The sequence below is a fragment of the Sorex fumeus genome, unplaced genomic scaffold (assembly GCF_029834395.1).
Source record: "Sorex fumeus unplaced genomic scaffold, SorFum_2.1 ptg000122l, whole genome shotgun sequence".
Classification (NCBI taxonomy): domain Eukaryota; kingdom Metazoa; phylum Chordata; class Mammalia; order Eulipotyphla; family Soricidae; genus Sorex; species Sorex fumeus.
The window spans coordinates 10,798,802-10,814,168 of NW_026606179.1; the positions used below are offsets into that span (position 1 = coordinate 10,798,802).

Below are 15,367 nucleotides of genomic sequence, written 5' to 3' on the forward strand. Positions count from 1 at the left end.
GAGTAGATACTGGGCACTTCTGGGCTCTGTTCCCACAGCAAGGAGCAAAGGCCCTCCCATCACAGCAAAGGGCTCTTCCACCGTCTCGGAGGCCCTGACCAGCTGGTCAACTCCTCACCCTCCTTGGGCCAACTGGCCAACTCTCACCCTCCCTGGGTCAGCTGGTCAACCCCTCATCCTCTCTGGGCAGCTGGCCTGCCCCTCTCAGCCTCTGGCCCCCATGACTCCCATGCAGGGAGGAAGTATGGTGGCCTACCTGCGAGCCAGGTACCCCCGGGCGGCTGCCTGGAAGGACACGATGATGTCTGTGACCTTCAGGTCCCTCTCCTCCTCCAGCTGGGCTAGCACCCCTGCCCGGAAGAAGATCTTGCTTTGTCCCACGCGGTAGAGGTTGGGGTCCAGATCCAGGGCCTGGATCTATGTGGGGTGGGGAAGAGTGTTGAGGGGGTGAGATCCCGGCCTCCTCCTCTCCCACTGGGGGTGGGAGTCCCCTCCCCACTCACCATTTTCTCACAGGCCTGCTTCCCGTCCATGAAGCCCTTGGGGATGGCATTGGGAGTCAGGATTTCGTACCTACAGGCAGGGAGGGGTGGGGACAGTCATAAAGGCCCTGGGCCCCAGGGTTGCCTGGAGAAGGATGGCGAGAGCCAGAGAGCACTGAGATGGGGGGCTGAGTGGAGAGGAAGGAAAGGTGAGAATGTGGAAGCGCAGCTGATGCCTCTCAGCGTGTGGCAGGAGGTGGGCGATGCTCAGAGGGTCACCCATGGCCCCGCACTTGGGAATTATTCCTGCAGTGCTCAGAAGACCATATGGGATGCTGGGAATCAAACCGGCAAGGCAAGGCAAGCGACTCTCACCCTGGCGGGTTGCACGATCTCTGCCTTTTCTCCTGCCACTGCGTGGCAGGAGTGGGGGAGCCCCAGCCCACACCCCCTGCCCACTCACCGCTGCCGGAACTCCTGGAAGAGGATTCGGTTGGGGAAGCCCTGGCGACAGATGCGGATCCCCTCAAGGACTCCATTGCATCGCAGCTGGTCCAGCACCAAGCGTGGCTCCAACTTCCCCGCCTGCGGAGAGAGCGGCGGACAGGTGGGCTTAGCTGCGGCCACACTGGGTGTCACATCCCGGCCACCACATATGGCAAGGACACATGGCAAGGACAGGCTTTACCGGTCAAAAAGAGTCGAATAGTGGCAACTTTGCATAATTCAACCTGTTTATGTGCTGGGCACAAATGTCCGCCTGCCCAGAGAAAACAGGGGGTGTGGAGGTCTGGTCAGTGCTTGGAACTAACCACGAGTGTGTGTGTGTGTGTGTGTGTGTGTGTGTGTGCGTGTGTGTGTGTGAGGGGGGGCAGAGGGTAGGTAAGACAGAGAAGAAACCAGTATGATAGTAATAACTGGGAATGATTGCACTGGACAAGATCTAACTGTTAAAAGAAGGTAAAGGAATATTCTTGATAAGCTTTCAGTATCAATACTGCAAACCACAATGCCCAAAAGGGGGGTGGGAGAGACAGAGAGAGAGAGAGAAGAAAAACGCCTGCCATAGAGGCAGCAAGGGTGGGGGCTGGGGGGTGATGGGAGGGAACCTGGGGACACTGGCACTGGGAAATGTACACTGATGGAGGGATGGGTGTTGGAATATTGTATGACTGAAATCCAATCATGAACAGCTCTATCTCACAGTAATTCAATTAAAAAGTTAAAAAAAAAAGTCCGTCTGCAGGAGTTCTTTGGGTAAGAATGACACCCAAGGAAGCCAAGGCATCACTAATAAAGAAAGGAAAATGGGAAATGCAGGCCAGGGATGCCAGGGTTTGCAGAGTCAGTGAAACTGCACTGGGAAGGGGACGCACGGGCGAAGCCCACAGGCCATCGTGTTTGATAGCTGACTTTTTGTCTTTTTGGGTCACAATCAGCGATGCTCAAGGGTTATTCCTGGCTATGCACTCAGGAATCACACGGACGGGCTGCCAAGGATGAAACCCAGCTCAGCCGCGTGCATGGCAAACGCTGTACTATTGCTCCCCCGCCAAAGCCCTCTCTTTCTAGCCAACGGCACTTCCGGCTGGGCAGTTCCTCCAGTCAGGCTGTTTCTGAGCGGTGAATGACATGGATATGGGACCCAGGTCTGACCAATCATAGGGACCGGCTCAGGGCGGACACAAGCACCCTCGAAGCCAACGAGAGCCTTCTCTGGGACTTTGCTCAAGTCCTTGGACAAGAGAATCCTTTTTTGTCCCTTGGGTTGCTTGACCTGGGAGAGTGGGTGACGGCTGTCTATGGTGGGCGGTGGATCTTGCCACGCTGAGGAGGGAGGGGCCTTCGGAATGAAGATGTAACAGAGCCAAGCAAAGGGAAGAGGCTCCTGACTTCATGTCCGAGCACCTGGATCCAGCCATACCTGAACCCGATTGGACTGTGACATCGTCACTGATGTGATTCCTCATTTTGCTGACTCTCTCACACTTTCCCACCTTTTCTGAAACATACTACTCCCCCCCCCCCCCAATTCTACTGGATGTTCATTTGGTGGAGATAATCAGTTGGATGTCTGCACTCTCATTTAGAAAGTGAGCTCCTACACAGACAGGGTTGGTTGAGTTTGCTTCTCTCAACTGCACTCCTGCCTCCTGGACTTAGTAGATGCTCAATAAAATCTAAGTCCCATGGGTGAATGGATTTCCCTAACAGGGCTCTGAAACTGAAGAGGAAGTCGCTATCAGAAGTGAGCCTGGACCACCCGGGCTTCAGCCTTTAGCTGAGCAAGAGGCGCCCCATCCCACCTCTCCCCCGCCCTTCACTTACCCGCTTCTCGTGGTTCGGGACGATGCAGCGGACGAAGCTGGGGTTGGTGTTGCTGAGTGTGGCCATGAGGCGGCTCAGGGACTCCTTGTACAGCTGACCCACTGTCCGGAACATGCCGCGGCGGGGCCGGCCCCCTGGTGGACCGTCCCCAAGGCTGCTGACCTGTTCCAGCCCCACAATGCCCTCCACTGGGGGAGGAGGAGTGAGAGAGAGGCAGTCAGGGCTCGGCCAGTGTCTGTGTGATGTACCTTTTTCCCTCTGCTTTCTGGGTAACATCTGGCAGGGTTTCGTGCTCAGGCAAGTCATGCGGTGCTAGGGAAGGAACCTGGCTCTCCGGCATGCAGGGATTTGGAGGGGCCACATCTGGGTGTGCTCAGGGCTGACTCCTGGCTCTGTGCTCAGAGAACATTCCTGGCAGTGCTCACGGGTGCTGGGGATTGAACTGCATAGAGTCCTAGCATATGTGGGTGAGCTGAATGCAGGGACGCCAACTTAACCCTTGTGTTATCCCATCAGCTTTTTGTGTGTGTAGTTTTTTTTAGCGGGGGGGGGGGGGGGGACACACCTGGTGGTGCTCAGGACTTACTCCTGGCTCTGTGCTCAGGGATCCATTCTGGCTGGGCTCAGGGACCATATGCGGTTCATGCAAGATAAGCACCCTCCCCGCTGTACTATCTCTCTAGCCAAGCGTGTTTGGTTTATGGGACCTGTACTTCACATGAGAAAATCTACACCACCTAGTAAGGAAGGGGTTGTAGGGTAAACTGAGGTTCAGGAAGAAGGCCATACGGCTTTGGAAGGTCAGGTATGGAAGCCCAGGAGGCCTGAACCACACAAGACTGGGGTTCAGACACTGGTGCTCTATCTCCTTCCACCCCAGGAAGAAAACTAGGGAATACTCACAGCACTCGAAACCTACCAGTGCCTCAGTGAGCCCAAACTTTGTTCAAATGAGGAAACTGAGGCACGAGGACTTTCTTTCTTTCTTTCTTTCTTTCTTTCTTTTTTTTTCTTTTTTTTTTTTTTTTGCTTTTTGGGTCACACCTTGTGATGCACAGGGGTTACTCCTGGCTCTGCACTCAGGAGTCACTCACTCCTGGTGGTGCTCAGGGGACCATATGGGATGCTGGGAATTGAACCGGGTCAGCCGCGTGCAAAACAAACGCCCTACCCGCTGTGCTATCTCTCCAGCCCTTTCTCTTTTCTTTCTTTCTTTCTTTCTTTCTTTCTTTCTTTCTTTCTTTCTTTCTTTTCCCTTCATTTTTTTTTTGCTTTTTGGGTCACATCCAGCGATACTCAGGGGTTACTCCTGTCTCTGCGCTCAGGAATTACTCCTGGTGGTGCTCAAGGGAATCATACGGGGGTTTCAGGGATCGAACCCCAGTTGGTCAGATGCAGAGCAAACACCCTGCTGTGCTATCACTCTGGCCCCTGGGCGCAGAGGGCAGGGGTTGCTAAATGAAGGAAGCCCAGTGTATGTTCAGGAATTGAAGTAGAGTTATAGGCAAATGGGATAGAGCCTGGGTGGGTTCTTGGTTCTGTTACTTTTTGTTTGGGGGAGTCACACTTGGCAGTTCTCAGGTCTTCTGGTGCAGTGCTCAGGGAACCAAATGTGGTGCCAGGGATCAACCCCCAGTGGACTGAGTGCAAAACAAGTGCCTTCTGCGCTGGTCCACCTCATGCCTGGCTTTGTGCGCCATGTGGATGAGAAGGCCCGCCACATCCATCTGTTTTATTTTGCTAATGCCTAGGGACCAACCCTAGTGGTGCTCAGTGACTTGGGGATCAAACTCAGACTGGCCCCCCGCATGCAGAACCTGCATTGTGCCCAGCTAGCTCTGCACTGTCACTGGCATCTATCTGAATTCCCTAATGGAGACAAGCCTGACTGTTCTCGGGCCCCATGGGGCTTATCTCCCACTGTTGTCCTGAATACGAATCTGATCCTGCCAAGCTTCTTGACAGCCGGCAGCTGAACTGGGGTGGGGGGCCGGGCCGAGCAGTCTCAGGCATCCCTGCCACCACCTTCAACTCACCCCAACCTCCCCCTTTCTAGCTGCTATCAAAGTGGTTCTTGCCATTGAGTGAGAGCACTGAGCTGGAGCCAACAGGCCCGGGGTTCCAATCCAGGCTGCCCCCTACGCTGTGTGGCTTCCAGCCAGTGACTGAACCTCTCTGTGACTCCAAGGCCTCCCCAGGGGAGGGGTGGTACTCAAACCCACTTCCTAGGGCCGCATGGAAGAAGGTGCTCTCAGAGGGAGGGGCAGTAGTAAGCAGAGCCACTGCTATTCTCATGCGCTTTATGCTTTACCCAGTGTGGGGCAGCCTGGGGTTCTGGAAGCAGCCAGGGGAGGAGGAGGAGGAGGAGGGAGAGCAGGCAACCCTCAGGAGAGAGGCAGGGGAGATGCTCTGGGGGGGTCCCCAGTCCCTGGGCCCAGCTCACCGGCATTCCCGCAGCAGCAGCCGCCCCCTGCCGAGGAGAGGGCGGGGCTACGGCGCTCTGTGGCTCCAGGGGGCAGCGGTGGTGGGAGGGAGCCCAGGAGGGAGAAAGGCTGGAAACCCCCAAGTTCTGGGTGGGGAGGAGAATGGAGTGGGGAAAGATGGCAAGTGGGTGGTGGGATGCAGAGGGGACAGCATGAGGATGAACGAGAGAAGGTAGCAGGAAGGGGGGTGGGGAGAAGAGTTATTAGTCACAGCGCCCAGCTGAGAGGCCCAGGCGACAGTCCAGCAAGCTGGGTGCTGGCCTGGCACATGCCACTGTGGTTCAATCCCCAACGTCTTATAAGGTCACCGGAGCACCACCAGGAGACCCTTGGGCACTACCGGTATGTCTCCCCCACCCCCAACAAAAGCAAACTCTGAATATTGGCCAGAAATTCTGGTGGAGTTTGAGGGGGCATGACTCGGCCAGCCGACATGAGGCCTGCCTGCGCTCCAGCTCCTGGGGACGTTCCTTTGTTATCTTTGTTCTGCGGATGCTTTGCATTCCGTGATTTTGTTTTGTTTTGTTTGTTTCTGGGTCACAGAGGTGCTCAGGGCTGACTCGTGGCTCTGCATTCGGGAATCACTCCTGGTGACTGCCACTGAGAGCACTGGGAAGCAGGAACAGAGCTTTGGGACCCACAGGCCCGGGTTCCAATCCAGGCTCCTCCTCCCCTGGTGCTCAGGGGGAACTAGGGGAGGCAGGGATCGAGCCCAGGCAGCCACGCGCCCGTGATGCGCCCCCTAAAGAATTCCTATGATGCATTCCTTTCTGGGGTAAACCCGAGATTTTCGGTGCGCTCCTCTGCCATTTAGACATAAGGAGTGCGGCAGTTTACGAATCCGGAGGGTCCTCCTTTTCTTGGTGCAGGGGCACAGACTAATCTCGGGCCAGTCCGCAGGGAGCTGGGCTCTGCCTGTGACCAGGAGAAGCGGGTTCCGCTGCTCACAGAGGGTGCGGGCCAAGGTGCCGGCCGACCCACTGACTGTTCGGGGAGCACATCTGGCAGGGTGCAGCAGCTCCTGCACTGACCCAACCTGGGACCCCGCGGTGGTGGGCACACGTCGGGGGGACGTGGGGCAGCCTGGGAACCCCACTGCTGGGGCGCACAGGGGTGGAGGGTCAGTCCGGAGCGCCTCTCACCGTCTTTCCAGATCTCCGCCGTGAGCCGGTCCGTGCTGTGGTGCAACAGAGCGGCCACGCTGTCGTTCAGCGGGTCCATGTTCTTCATCAGCCACTCATTGGCCTTGTAGTCCACCTGCACGCGAAACAGGAGGTGAGACCCACACCTGCGTCCCGCGGTCCCCCAAAACCTCCTATAAGGGAGGAGGGCGTCGTCGCCACCTGGTGTCCAAATTCTGAACTGCACCCGGCAGCCCAGTTTCCTGCAGGTTGCTACCCAATGAACTTCACCCTTTTTTTTTTTTTTAATTTTTATTACGACTTTTACTTCCTCTGGGTAGGGCGTTCGCCTTACAAGCGGCCAACATGGCCGACCCGAGTTCGATTCCTCCGCCCCTCTCGGAGAGCCCGGCAAGCTACCGAGAGTATTCGATATGCCAGACACAGTAACAACAAAGTCTCCAATGGAGACGTTACTGGGCCCGCTCGAGCAAATCGACGATCAACGGGAGGGCCTTTACCTTTACCTTTACTTCCTCTAGATAGTCAAGTTCGACCATCTTCTCAGCGCTCCGCCAGGGCCGTGGGCCGATCTGAGGGCCTCACTAAACCATCCAATCGGTAGTAGCGACGGGCGGTGTGTACAAAGGGCAGGGACTTAAATCAACGCAAGCTTATGACCCGCACTTACTGGGAATTCCTCATTCATGGGGAATAATTGCAATCCCCGATCCCCATCACGAATGGGGTTCAACGGGTTACCCGCGCCTGCCGGCGTAGGGTAGGCACACGCTGAGCCAGTCAGTGTAGCGCGCGTGCAGCCCCGGACATCTAAGGGCATCACAGACATCACAGACCTGTTATTGCTCAATCTCGGGTGGCTGAACGCCACTCGTCCCTCTAAGAAGTTGGGGGACGCCGACCGCTCGGGGGTCGCATAACTAGTTAGCATGCCAGAGTCTCATTCGTTATCGGAATTAACCAGACAAATCGCTCCACTAACTAAGAACGGCCATGCACCACCACCCACGGAATCGAGAAACAGCTATCAAACTGTCAATCCTGTCCGTGTCCGGGCCGGGTGAGGTTTCCCGTGTTTTTATTAGTGAAACACCATGAGGTACAGTTGTAGACTTACAAATTTTTGTGCTTGGGTTTCAGTTATATAATGATCGAGTATCCACCCCTCCACCAGTGCCCATTCTCCACTACCACTGATCCCAGTATCCCTCCCACCCCCCATTCCCCCCTATCCCACCCTGCCTCTGTGGAAGGGCATTCCTTTTGTTCTCTCTCTCCTTTCGTGGTGCTGTGGCTTGCAAAAGAGGCACTGAGTGGCAATCATGTTCTGTCTATAGTGTACTTTCAGCATGCATTTCCCATCCTGGGTGGATCCTCCCAACACCCTTTACTTGGTGCTCCCTTCTCTATCTGAGCTGCCATCTCCCCCAGCATGTGCGGCTGGCCTCCAGGCCATGGAGCGAAACTCCTGGTACTTATCTCGACTATTCTTGGGTGTTGGTTGAACTTCACCTTTGACCCCCACTGACTAGGACCCCCAGAAGCGTGGGCCCAGTGGCGTGGGGGTGGAGGGTAGAATCTAACTCGTTGGGTGTCTTAGACAATGTTTGGAAATAAACAGGTGCCACACTCGGCCTGACTCCTGGCTCCTGCCATGAGGGGCCCCTCCACCCGCCAGCAGGGCACCCCTTCCCCCATCCCGCAACCTGCCCTGACCTGGTATTGATCCTGGAGAGCAGGCGCTGTCCAGCCCCAGGCACTGCCTGCAGCGCCCGCCTTTGGTGAATGGGCATGCCGGGTGGCCGTCCTTGTCCCGCCCTCATCCATGCCTTCTGAGCAGGGTGAGGGCTGGGCTTATTTCTTCTCTGGCCTCCCAGAGCTTTGCTGCCTGTGACTCAGGGCTGGAACCCAGCATCGCTCTGCTCTGTGAAAGCTTTCCAGGTGGCCCCTGCTTTGGGCTCTAACCGTGCCCCCAGCTTGGCTCAGCACAGGAGCAGCTGCAGGAAAGGCATGTGCAGGCTGCACTGAGAGAGTAAGAGGCATCAGAATGCCCGTGCTGCTGAACTCTTATTGGTCCCTCAAAACCTATTGCAAATAACCCTTTCTGATGGCAGCCTTTGGTGACTTCACCAGTGTCCCCATCTCTCCTTCCTGTGGTTTTATTCAGGCCCAGTTCCAGGCGCATTTTGTCCCCATGGACCTAGCTGGCCCTCACACCCTCCATCCATGGTAGCCAGTATGTCCCCGCCCCCAGGCTGCCGACCCAACCTCCTACCTTGCCGGCATAGTGCAGGACACTGAAGTCGGCCTGGTCCCGCAGCTGCCTCGGCCGCTGGAATTTGGGGTGGCCACCCTGCTCCTGGGCCACTTTCTCCACGAAAGACTTGTCCGTGGCCTTGGGGAACCAGCATTCCTCATCCAGAAGGGCTAGAAGCCCGGGGGGGTTGGCCTGGTGACAGGGGGAGAGCTGGGTCACAATCCCCCACACAGGGCACTGAGGACACTGTCACTTTGTTTTTGTTTTGTTTGTAATTGGGGGCCACACCTAGCAGTGCCTCAAAGGTTACTCCTGGCTCTGTGCTCAAAGGGACAGAATGCAGTGCTGGGGATTGAACCTGGTGATCCACATGCAAGGCAGGCGCCCTCCCCACTGTGCCATTACTCTGGTCCCGTGGCTGCTACTTTTAGATCTTATAAGTGTGACATCAGGTCACACCCAGCTGGGAAGGGGCGCAGGCAGAGGCACCTTGACTCTAGCAGACCCCGCGGGGCTTCATCCCTGCACCCTACTTCCCCAGGATGGTGGCTGGCCCACCGTCCAAGTGTGGGGCTGGGGCTCACCGGCCGCTCAATGAGGTCGATGCACGGCTGCAGGTCGAGGCCGAAGTCCAGGAAGGTCCAGGGGATGCCCTCGCGCTGGTACTCCTCCTGCTCCAGCACGAACATGGTGTGGTTGAACAGCTGCTGCAGTTTCTCATTCGTGTAGTTGATGCACAGCTGCTCGAAGGAGTTCAACTGCGGACAGATGGGGGAGAGGGGGTGAGGGGACACGAGCCTGGAGAGGGGGACAGAGACCCAGAGAGGGGGACAGGGACCCAGAGAAGGGGACAGAGACCCAGAGAGGGGTACAGAGACCCAGAGAGGGGGACAGAGACCCAGAGAGGGGGACAGAGACCCAGAGAGAGAGAAACAGAGGCCCAGAGAGGGGGACAGAGGCTCAGGGAGGGGTAGCAGGGACCCAGAGAGGCCGGCGGGGCACCTGGAAGATCTCGAAGCCGGCAATGTCCAAGATGCCCAGGAAGGAGGCGCCCTGGCGGGGGCTGCGGTCAAGGGCACGGTTGAGGCGCAGGACCAGCCAGCGGAAGAGACGCTCGTAGGTGGCCTTGGCCAGGGCCTCCAGTGCAAAGTCAGCCTGCAGGACAGGGAAGGCCATGAGGGGGGCAACAGGTGTCGCTGGTGCCCCGCTGAGTGCCAGGCACTGTGTGAGGTGCCCCAGGCACTAACTGGTCCACTAATGCCTCCCCATGGCCATCGAGGGTGGCAGTCCCTGGCCCCTGGCTCAACCTGTATCCCTCACACAGACAAGCGAAATCCTTATAATGGAAAAACTGGCTTTTGAAAAAAGTCTCCCGTAATAGTCCCCTGCTACATGCCAAATAAAACATACCTCCTCACTCTGGGTTCCTAAGACCCTGAATAATATGACCCTTCCAACCTCCCTGACTAGTTTCAGCCACACAACTGTCCTGGCCCCCCGCCCCCACCCTCCTTACTGTCCCAGCTCCCTTCACACATGCTGTTCCTTGCGCCTGGCTTGAACTCCTGTGTTTCCATTAGTCACCACCCCGCCAGGAGAACATTCTTGGACTCTCAGATCCTCTCTCACAGCAAGTATCAGTGTATCTTATTTTTTATTTATCTGCCACCAGATCAGAGTGAGAGAACCAAGTGGAGGGGGGGGGGCTGGGAGCACGACAGTTCCCGGCCTCTCACCTGCTCCTTGGTCTGCGCCTTTTGTACATAGTCTCGGCCAACTTTGATGCGGGGGGTGAGTAGGGCCCGGGAAAAATCCGTCACCCCCAGTCCCAGGAGGCGGCAGAGCTTCTGAGCAGCTGTGGGCGAGAGGCACCAAGGTCACGGTCTGTCTGTCTGTCGGTGGAGGGACAGACCACGGGGCCCCAGGCGTCCCCGCCAGAGCTAGGGCCCCATGCGGATGTTTCTGGTCCAGCTAGAAACCTGACAAAAATCACCCTGGGCACGAGTCATGGCTGGGCTCTGGGAAAGCTTATCACGGGATGCCGGGGGCATGATCCTGGGGCCGGGGGTTGCAGGGGTGGGGGGTGGGGTGGGGGTACAGGGCCACTTTGCACAGTGTGGGGCGCACTCCCCGCAACACAGGCATTTCACTCAGAAGTGGGCGTGAAACTGCAGGGGGCAGGTTCCCCGCAGCCCAGATGGAGGCCGGCAGGTGTGGGAAGGCCAGGCGGCAGCGGTGCTGGGGACCACGTGGGGTCCTCTGGGCTGCTGGACCCAGCCCGGACAGCCCCACAGCCCCGCTGGCTGGCAGGGCAAAGGCCTTGGTGCTGTGCTTAGAGGCTCTGGCCACGCACTATTGATCTTAAAGGGGTAGTGTCCCTTTTGAGGAAGGGACAGGTGGGCAGGGTGTAGCCTCTGTGGTGTGTGTGTGGGGAGGGGGTGGCAGGTGGTAGTGGGGGAGCAGAGTTCAGGAGAACCTGTGCAGCAGGAACTTGTAGAAGGACTCAGCACACGTTGCGGGGGGGGGGGGGGGTAGGAACGGGGGGAGGAGGAGGTGTGGCTGGCCATACCCGTGTTATCAGGCATGGATGCCTGGTCTGTGTTCCGTTCTCTCTTCAGTATGATGTTGCCGAACTGGAGGACCGCTGAGACCATCCGTAGCATAGCTGAGGGTCACAGAGTGGGGGAGGATCAGGCAGGTCCCTGCCCTGAGGGGGCTCCTGGACACTGTTCGAGCACCCCTGTAGGCCTGGGGCACTGCGCCACCTGCACCAGATCTGGGTTTGGTCCCCTTCCTGCGCTGCATAATCTCCCAAGCCCAGCTGGGAGGGAGCCTGGAGGCCCTCATTTGGAGAAGCTGCCAGCATCTCAGATATGGCCCCAAGATCAACATAAAATAAAATAACCACAGCCTATGGTGACAAGGGAGGACTTCTAAAACCCGTCGTCATAGAGCGCCACAACCAACTTTGTTAGTTAAAAGGCGGGGTGAGGGGCTGCAGCCACAGGAGAGCGTGGGGCACTTGCCTTGCAGGCAGCTGACCCTATTCCATCTCCAGCTCTACAACTGTTGCCCTGAGCACAGAGCCAGGAGTCAGCCCTGAGCACCCCCAGGTGTGGTCCTGAAAGCAAACAATCCAAACAGGCACGGGTAACGGGGGGGGGGGGGTAGTGGGGTAGTGTTTGGCGTGCACCACAGGATGCCACAGAAGGTCCCAGGGGACCCACCTTAGCACAGAGGCAGGAACAGTCTCTAGCACTCCTGGGTGTGGCTCAAACTCCTCCCCCCAAATCAGTCAATCAATCAAAAGACAGAAAAGAGAAAGGTCAGTGGATTCTCCCAGGTCTCAGGATCCAGGGAAATGAAGGGGCTCACGTGGCCCCCAGCCTACAAGGGACAGTGATCTGGTGCCACGTGCATCTGTCTGAAGGCACCTGATTCACCACCCACGGCCAGTTGCATCAATCACACCTGCGCCCTGCCACCTCAGTAAGGGCCCCCCATACCCGTCTTTTCCCAGGGAACCCCATTCCAGTCTCCTGGGTCTGGGGTCATTTTTTAGCATCAATGTTACCCACAAAAAAGACAAAAATGGGGGCTGAGATGATAGCACATCGGGGAGGGCGTCTGCCTTGCACGCGGCCGACCCAGGCTCAATCGAATGGAGTCCCCCCAAGCCCCGATAGGAGTGACCCCTGAGCACAGAGCCAGGAGTCAGCGCTGAGCACCACCAGGTGTGACCCAAAAACAAAGAAAGAAAAACCAAAATCAAACACCGCACAAAAACGAAAACCCTGAGGTCCTCCCGAGACTGTCAAAGTGATCTGGCTGGCAGAGGCCACAGCATCATTGGGTGGATCGCAGTGCCCCTGCCCAGGACGCCTGGAAAGGCTGGTCCCTGTGTGTGTGTGTGTGTGTGTGTGTGTGTGTGTGTGTGTGTGTGTGTGTTTGTGTGTCTGTGTTCGTCAGCCAGTGGGCTGCCCACTGTGCGGGCACCAAGTCTTGGAGGGCAGAAGTCTGGGAGGCGATGGATATAGGTAGCTGGACCGTGAGCTGACCACCATGGAAGGACCTGCACTGGGAGCGCTTGGCTGCCACCTAGAGCACATCTCGTGAACTGCAGGGCTTGGACGGTACGGAGCGCGGAAGCCCATGGCACTGCAGTGGAGGGGCCGCCGACAGCGCGGGAGATCCTTGCCTATCCGGTTCTGTCCCTGTGTTCACCCCATCCCCACCCTCCACCTCCCCCACAATAGCTGATTTGGAACGGTCTTCACGGCTAGTGGGTTGAAGTGGGAATTTTATTATTATTATTATTATTGTTTTGGTAGCTTGCCAGGCTCTCCAAGAGGGGCGGAGGAATCAAACCCGGGTGTGCCGTGTGCAAGACAAATGCCCTACCCACTGTGCTATCGCTCAGAGAGCCCAGCAAGCTACCAAGAGTATCTCACCCGCACGGCAAAGCCTGGCAAGCTACCCATGACATATTCAATATGTCAAAAACAATAACAAGTCACATAATTTGTTGTGAGATGTTACTGGTGCACGCTGGAGCAAATCGATGAACAACGGGAGGACAGTAACAGTGACACTGACATATTATTATGGTTTGGGGGCTATATCTGGCGATGCTCAGGGCTTATTTCTAGCAGGGATCACTCCTGGAGAGCTCCGGGGACCCTATGGGATGCCTGGGATCGAATCCGAGTTGGCTGCATGCCAGGCAAGCACCCTTCCTGCCGTATTATTGCTTGGGCCCAACAACAATTTTTTTTTTTTCTGAGCAATGTAGGGAGCCAGATCCTACCCCAATGCTGCCTCAGAGTCCTGGAACCTTCTAGAAGGCCAGCACCTAGCAACCACAGCAGCAGCATTCCACAGAAGGGAAACTGAAGCTAATGACAGATGAGTAAACTGAGGAATCTCCTGGGAATGCACTTATTGGGGATCTCTGGTGGCCTGGTTCAGGTGGATTCCAGCCCCAGGGCGGAACCTACATTCTTAGCTGTTAAGTCACTAGCAGGAAATCTGCACCCTGGGGCACAAACAGAGAAACACAAATTGTGGGCACCAGTCAACCAATTCTCTTTGGTGCTTTTGGTGCTTTGGATGTGGGGGAAGGCTCTGGGAGCCTAGAGTCTGTAAAGGCGAGAAATAACTGCCTTGAGCCCTGAACTGAGCACCTGGAGGGCAAGTGTGTGTGTGTGTGTGTGTGTGTGTGTGTATTTCCTGGGTCATGCCCAGCAGTGCTCAGGGTTTACTCCTGGCTCTGTGCTCAGGAATTACTCCTGGCAGTGCACGGGGACCAGATGGGGTGCCGGGGATTGAACCTAGGTCGGCTGAGTGCAAGGCAAGCACCTTCCCTGCTATACAATCACTCTGGCCCCAAGTGTGTGTGGTCTTTTAGAAGCCACTTTATGTGTGACCATTTGTGAACCTAGGAAATAAGCCAGACACAGGGCAAAGGGGCTACCTCCCTGGGACCCCCTACTCTCAAAGGACTCAGAATTCAGAGTTGAGAAGAAAGACGAGGCTTTAAAGCCAATGCCGCAAACCTATGATATCTGGGAAAAGGTTGCGGGACAAGGTCTGGTCCTTTTTTATTTTTTATTTTATTTTATAAGCTTTTTTGAGGACCACGCCAGGCGATGCTCAGGGTTGACTCATGGTTCTGTGCTCAAGAATTCCTTCTGGCAGTGCTTTGGGGACTGTATGAGATGCAGTGCCAGGGATCAATCCTGGGTTGGTTGCGTGCAAGACAAACACCCTCCCGCTGTTCTATGGCTCTGGCCCCAGGAATGGACGGCTCCTGTCTTCCACACAGAGAATATTTCTAAAGGACAGGCAGGCTACAGAGCCATGGGAAACCTGGCACCCAAGGACAGAGAGACTGGCTCACACAGACTATCTTGGGTCCGATTCCAAAGCAGACTCGGAAGCCTTCAGGGGTGTTCCCAGCTCTGTTTGGAAATGGCTAGAGCTGGACCTGCTGTCTGTGCCCATCACCCAGCAAGGCAGCTGCCCAGAGGTCACTTTAGGTAAGGGAGTAAGGGAGTCAGGAGGGACCCAAGGGGCGAGGCCCCCACTGTGGCTGCGGGGGGGGGGGTTGTTTGCCAGGGAGTAGAGCAGAGACTCGGCCTTACGCAACCAGGGTTGGGCAATCAGTGGGTGCAGGAGGGCTTAAGACCCCGTGTCAGGCAAGAAGCTGGCACTCCCGCTCAGTGGGAGGCTGGGAAGCAGTTGGGGCTGTGTGTGTGGGGGGGGAGAGGGGGAGTTCCTACAGTGCTGCCAGAGACCAGGGGACAATTACAGCCAGAGTTGTCACCCGAGGGTCAGTTCAAACCATGTGATGCCAGGCAGCCACAAACAAACCAAACAACAAAACTCCCAACTGTGTGGGTACACTCCCATCAGAGGGTGCCCTAATCCCTGCAAGGAGTGAGCCCTGAGCACAGAGCCAGGACTCAGCCTTGGGTACCTATGGGTGTGACCGCATCCACACCCCGGGAAAAACGAACAAAACGCAGGAGCTGCTCCGGATGTCTCTATGGGGGCGTGTCTGCCCCTACCTCCCCAGAAAGCTAGGTTCAAGCAGTCCCAGGCCTCCTGTGGTGTCCCCCTTTGGTCCTGCGTCATGGCAGATGTAATTATCTAAGTTAAGACAGTGCCTGTCCC

General features: G+C 56.7%; 1 protein-coding gene across 3 annotated transcripts in view; it reads right to left on the bottom strand.

The window, feature by feature from the left end:
* MYH14 (myosin heavy chain 14) overlaps window positions 1–15,367 on the bottom strand; it is a 56,469-nt gene that overhangs the window by 25,647 nt on the left and 15,455 nt on the right. For 2 of the 3 annotated variants that reach the window (XM_056135933.1, XM_056135932.1), the window contains 10 exons: window positions 11,262–11,357; window positions 10,429–10,547; window positions 9,695–9,847; window positions 9,277–9,450; window positions 8,711–8,884; window positions 6,436–6,550; window positions 2,811–2,998; window positions 946–1,067; window positions 504–573; window positions 257–417 (listed from right to left, as the gene is read on the bottom strand). In XM_056135933.1, the coding sequence (XP_055991908.1) occupies window positions 257–417; window positions 504–573; window positions 946–1,067; window positions 2,811–2,998; window positions 6,436–6,550; window positions 8,711–8,884; window positions 9,277–9,450; window positions 9,695–9,847; window positions 10,429–10,547; window positions 11,262–11,357 (1,372 nt within the window). Of the gene's footprint in view, window positions 1–256; window positions 418–503; window positions 574–945; window positions 1,068–2,810; window positions 2,999–5,253; window positions 5,380–6,435; window positions 6,551–8,710; window positions 8,885–9,276; window positions 9,451–9,694; window positions 9,848–10,428; window positions 10,548–11,261; window positions 11,358–15,367 lie in introns of all 3 variants that reach the window. The other variant, XM_056135931.1, reaches the window with a different exon arrangement.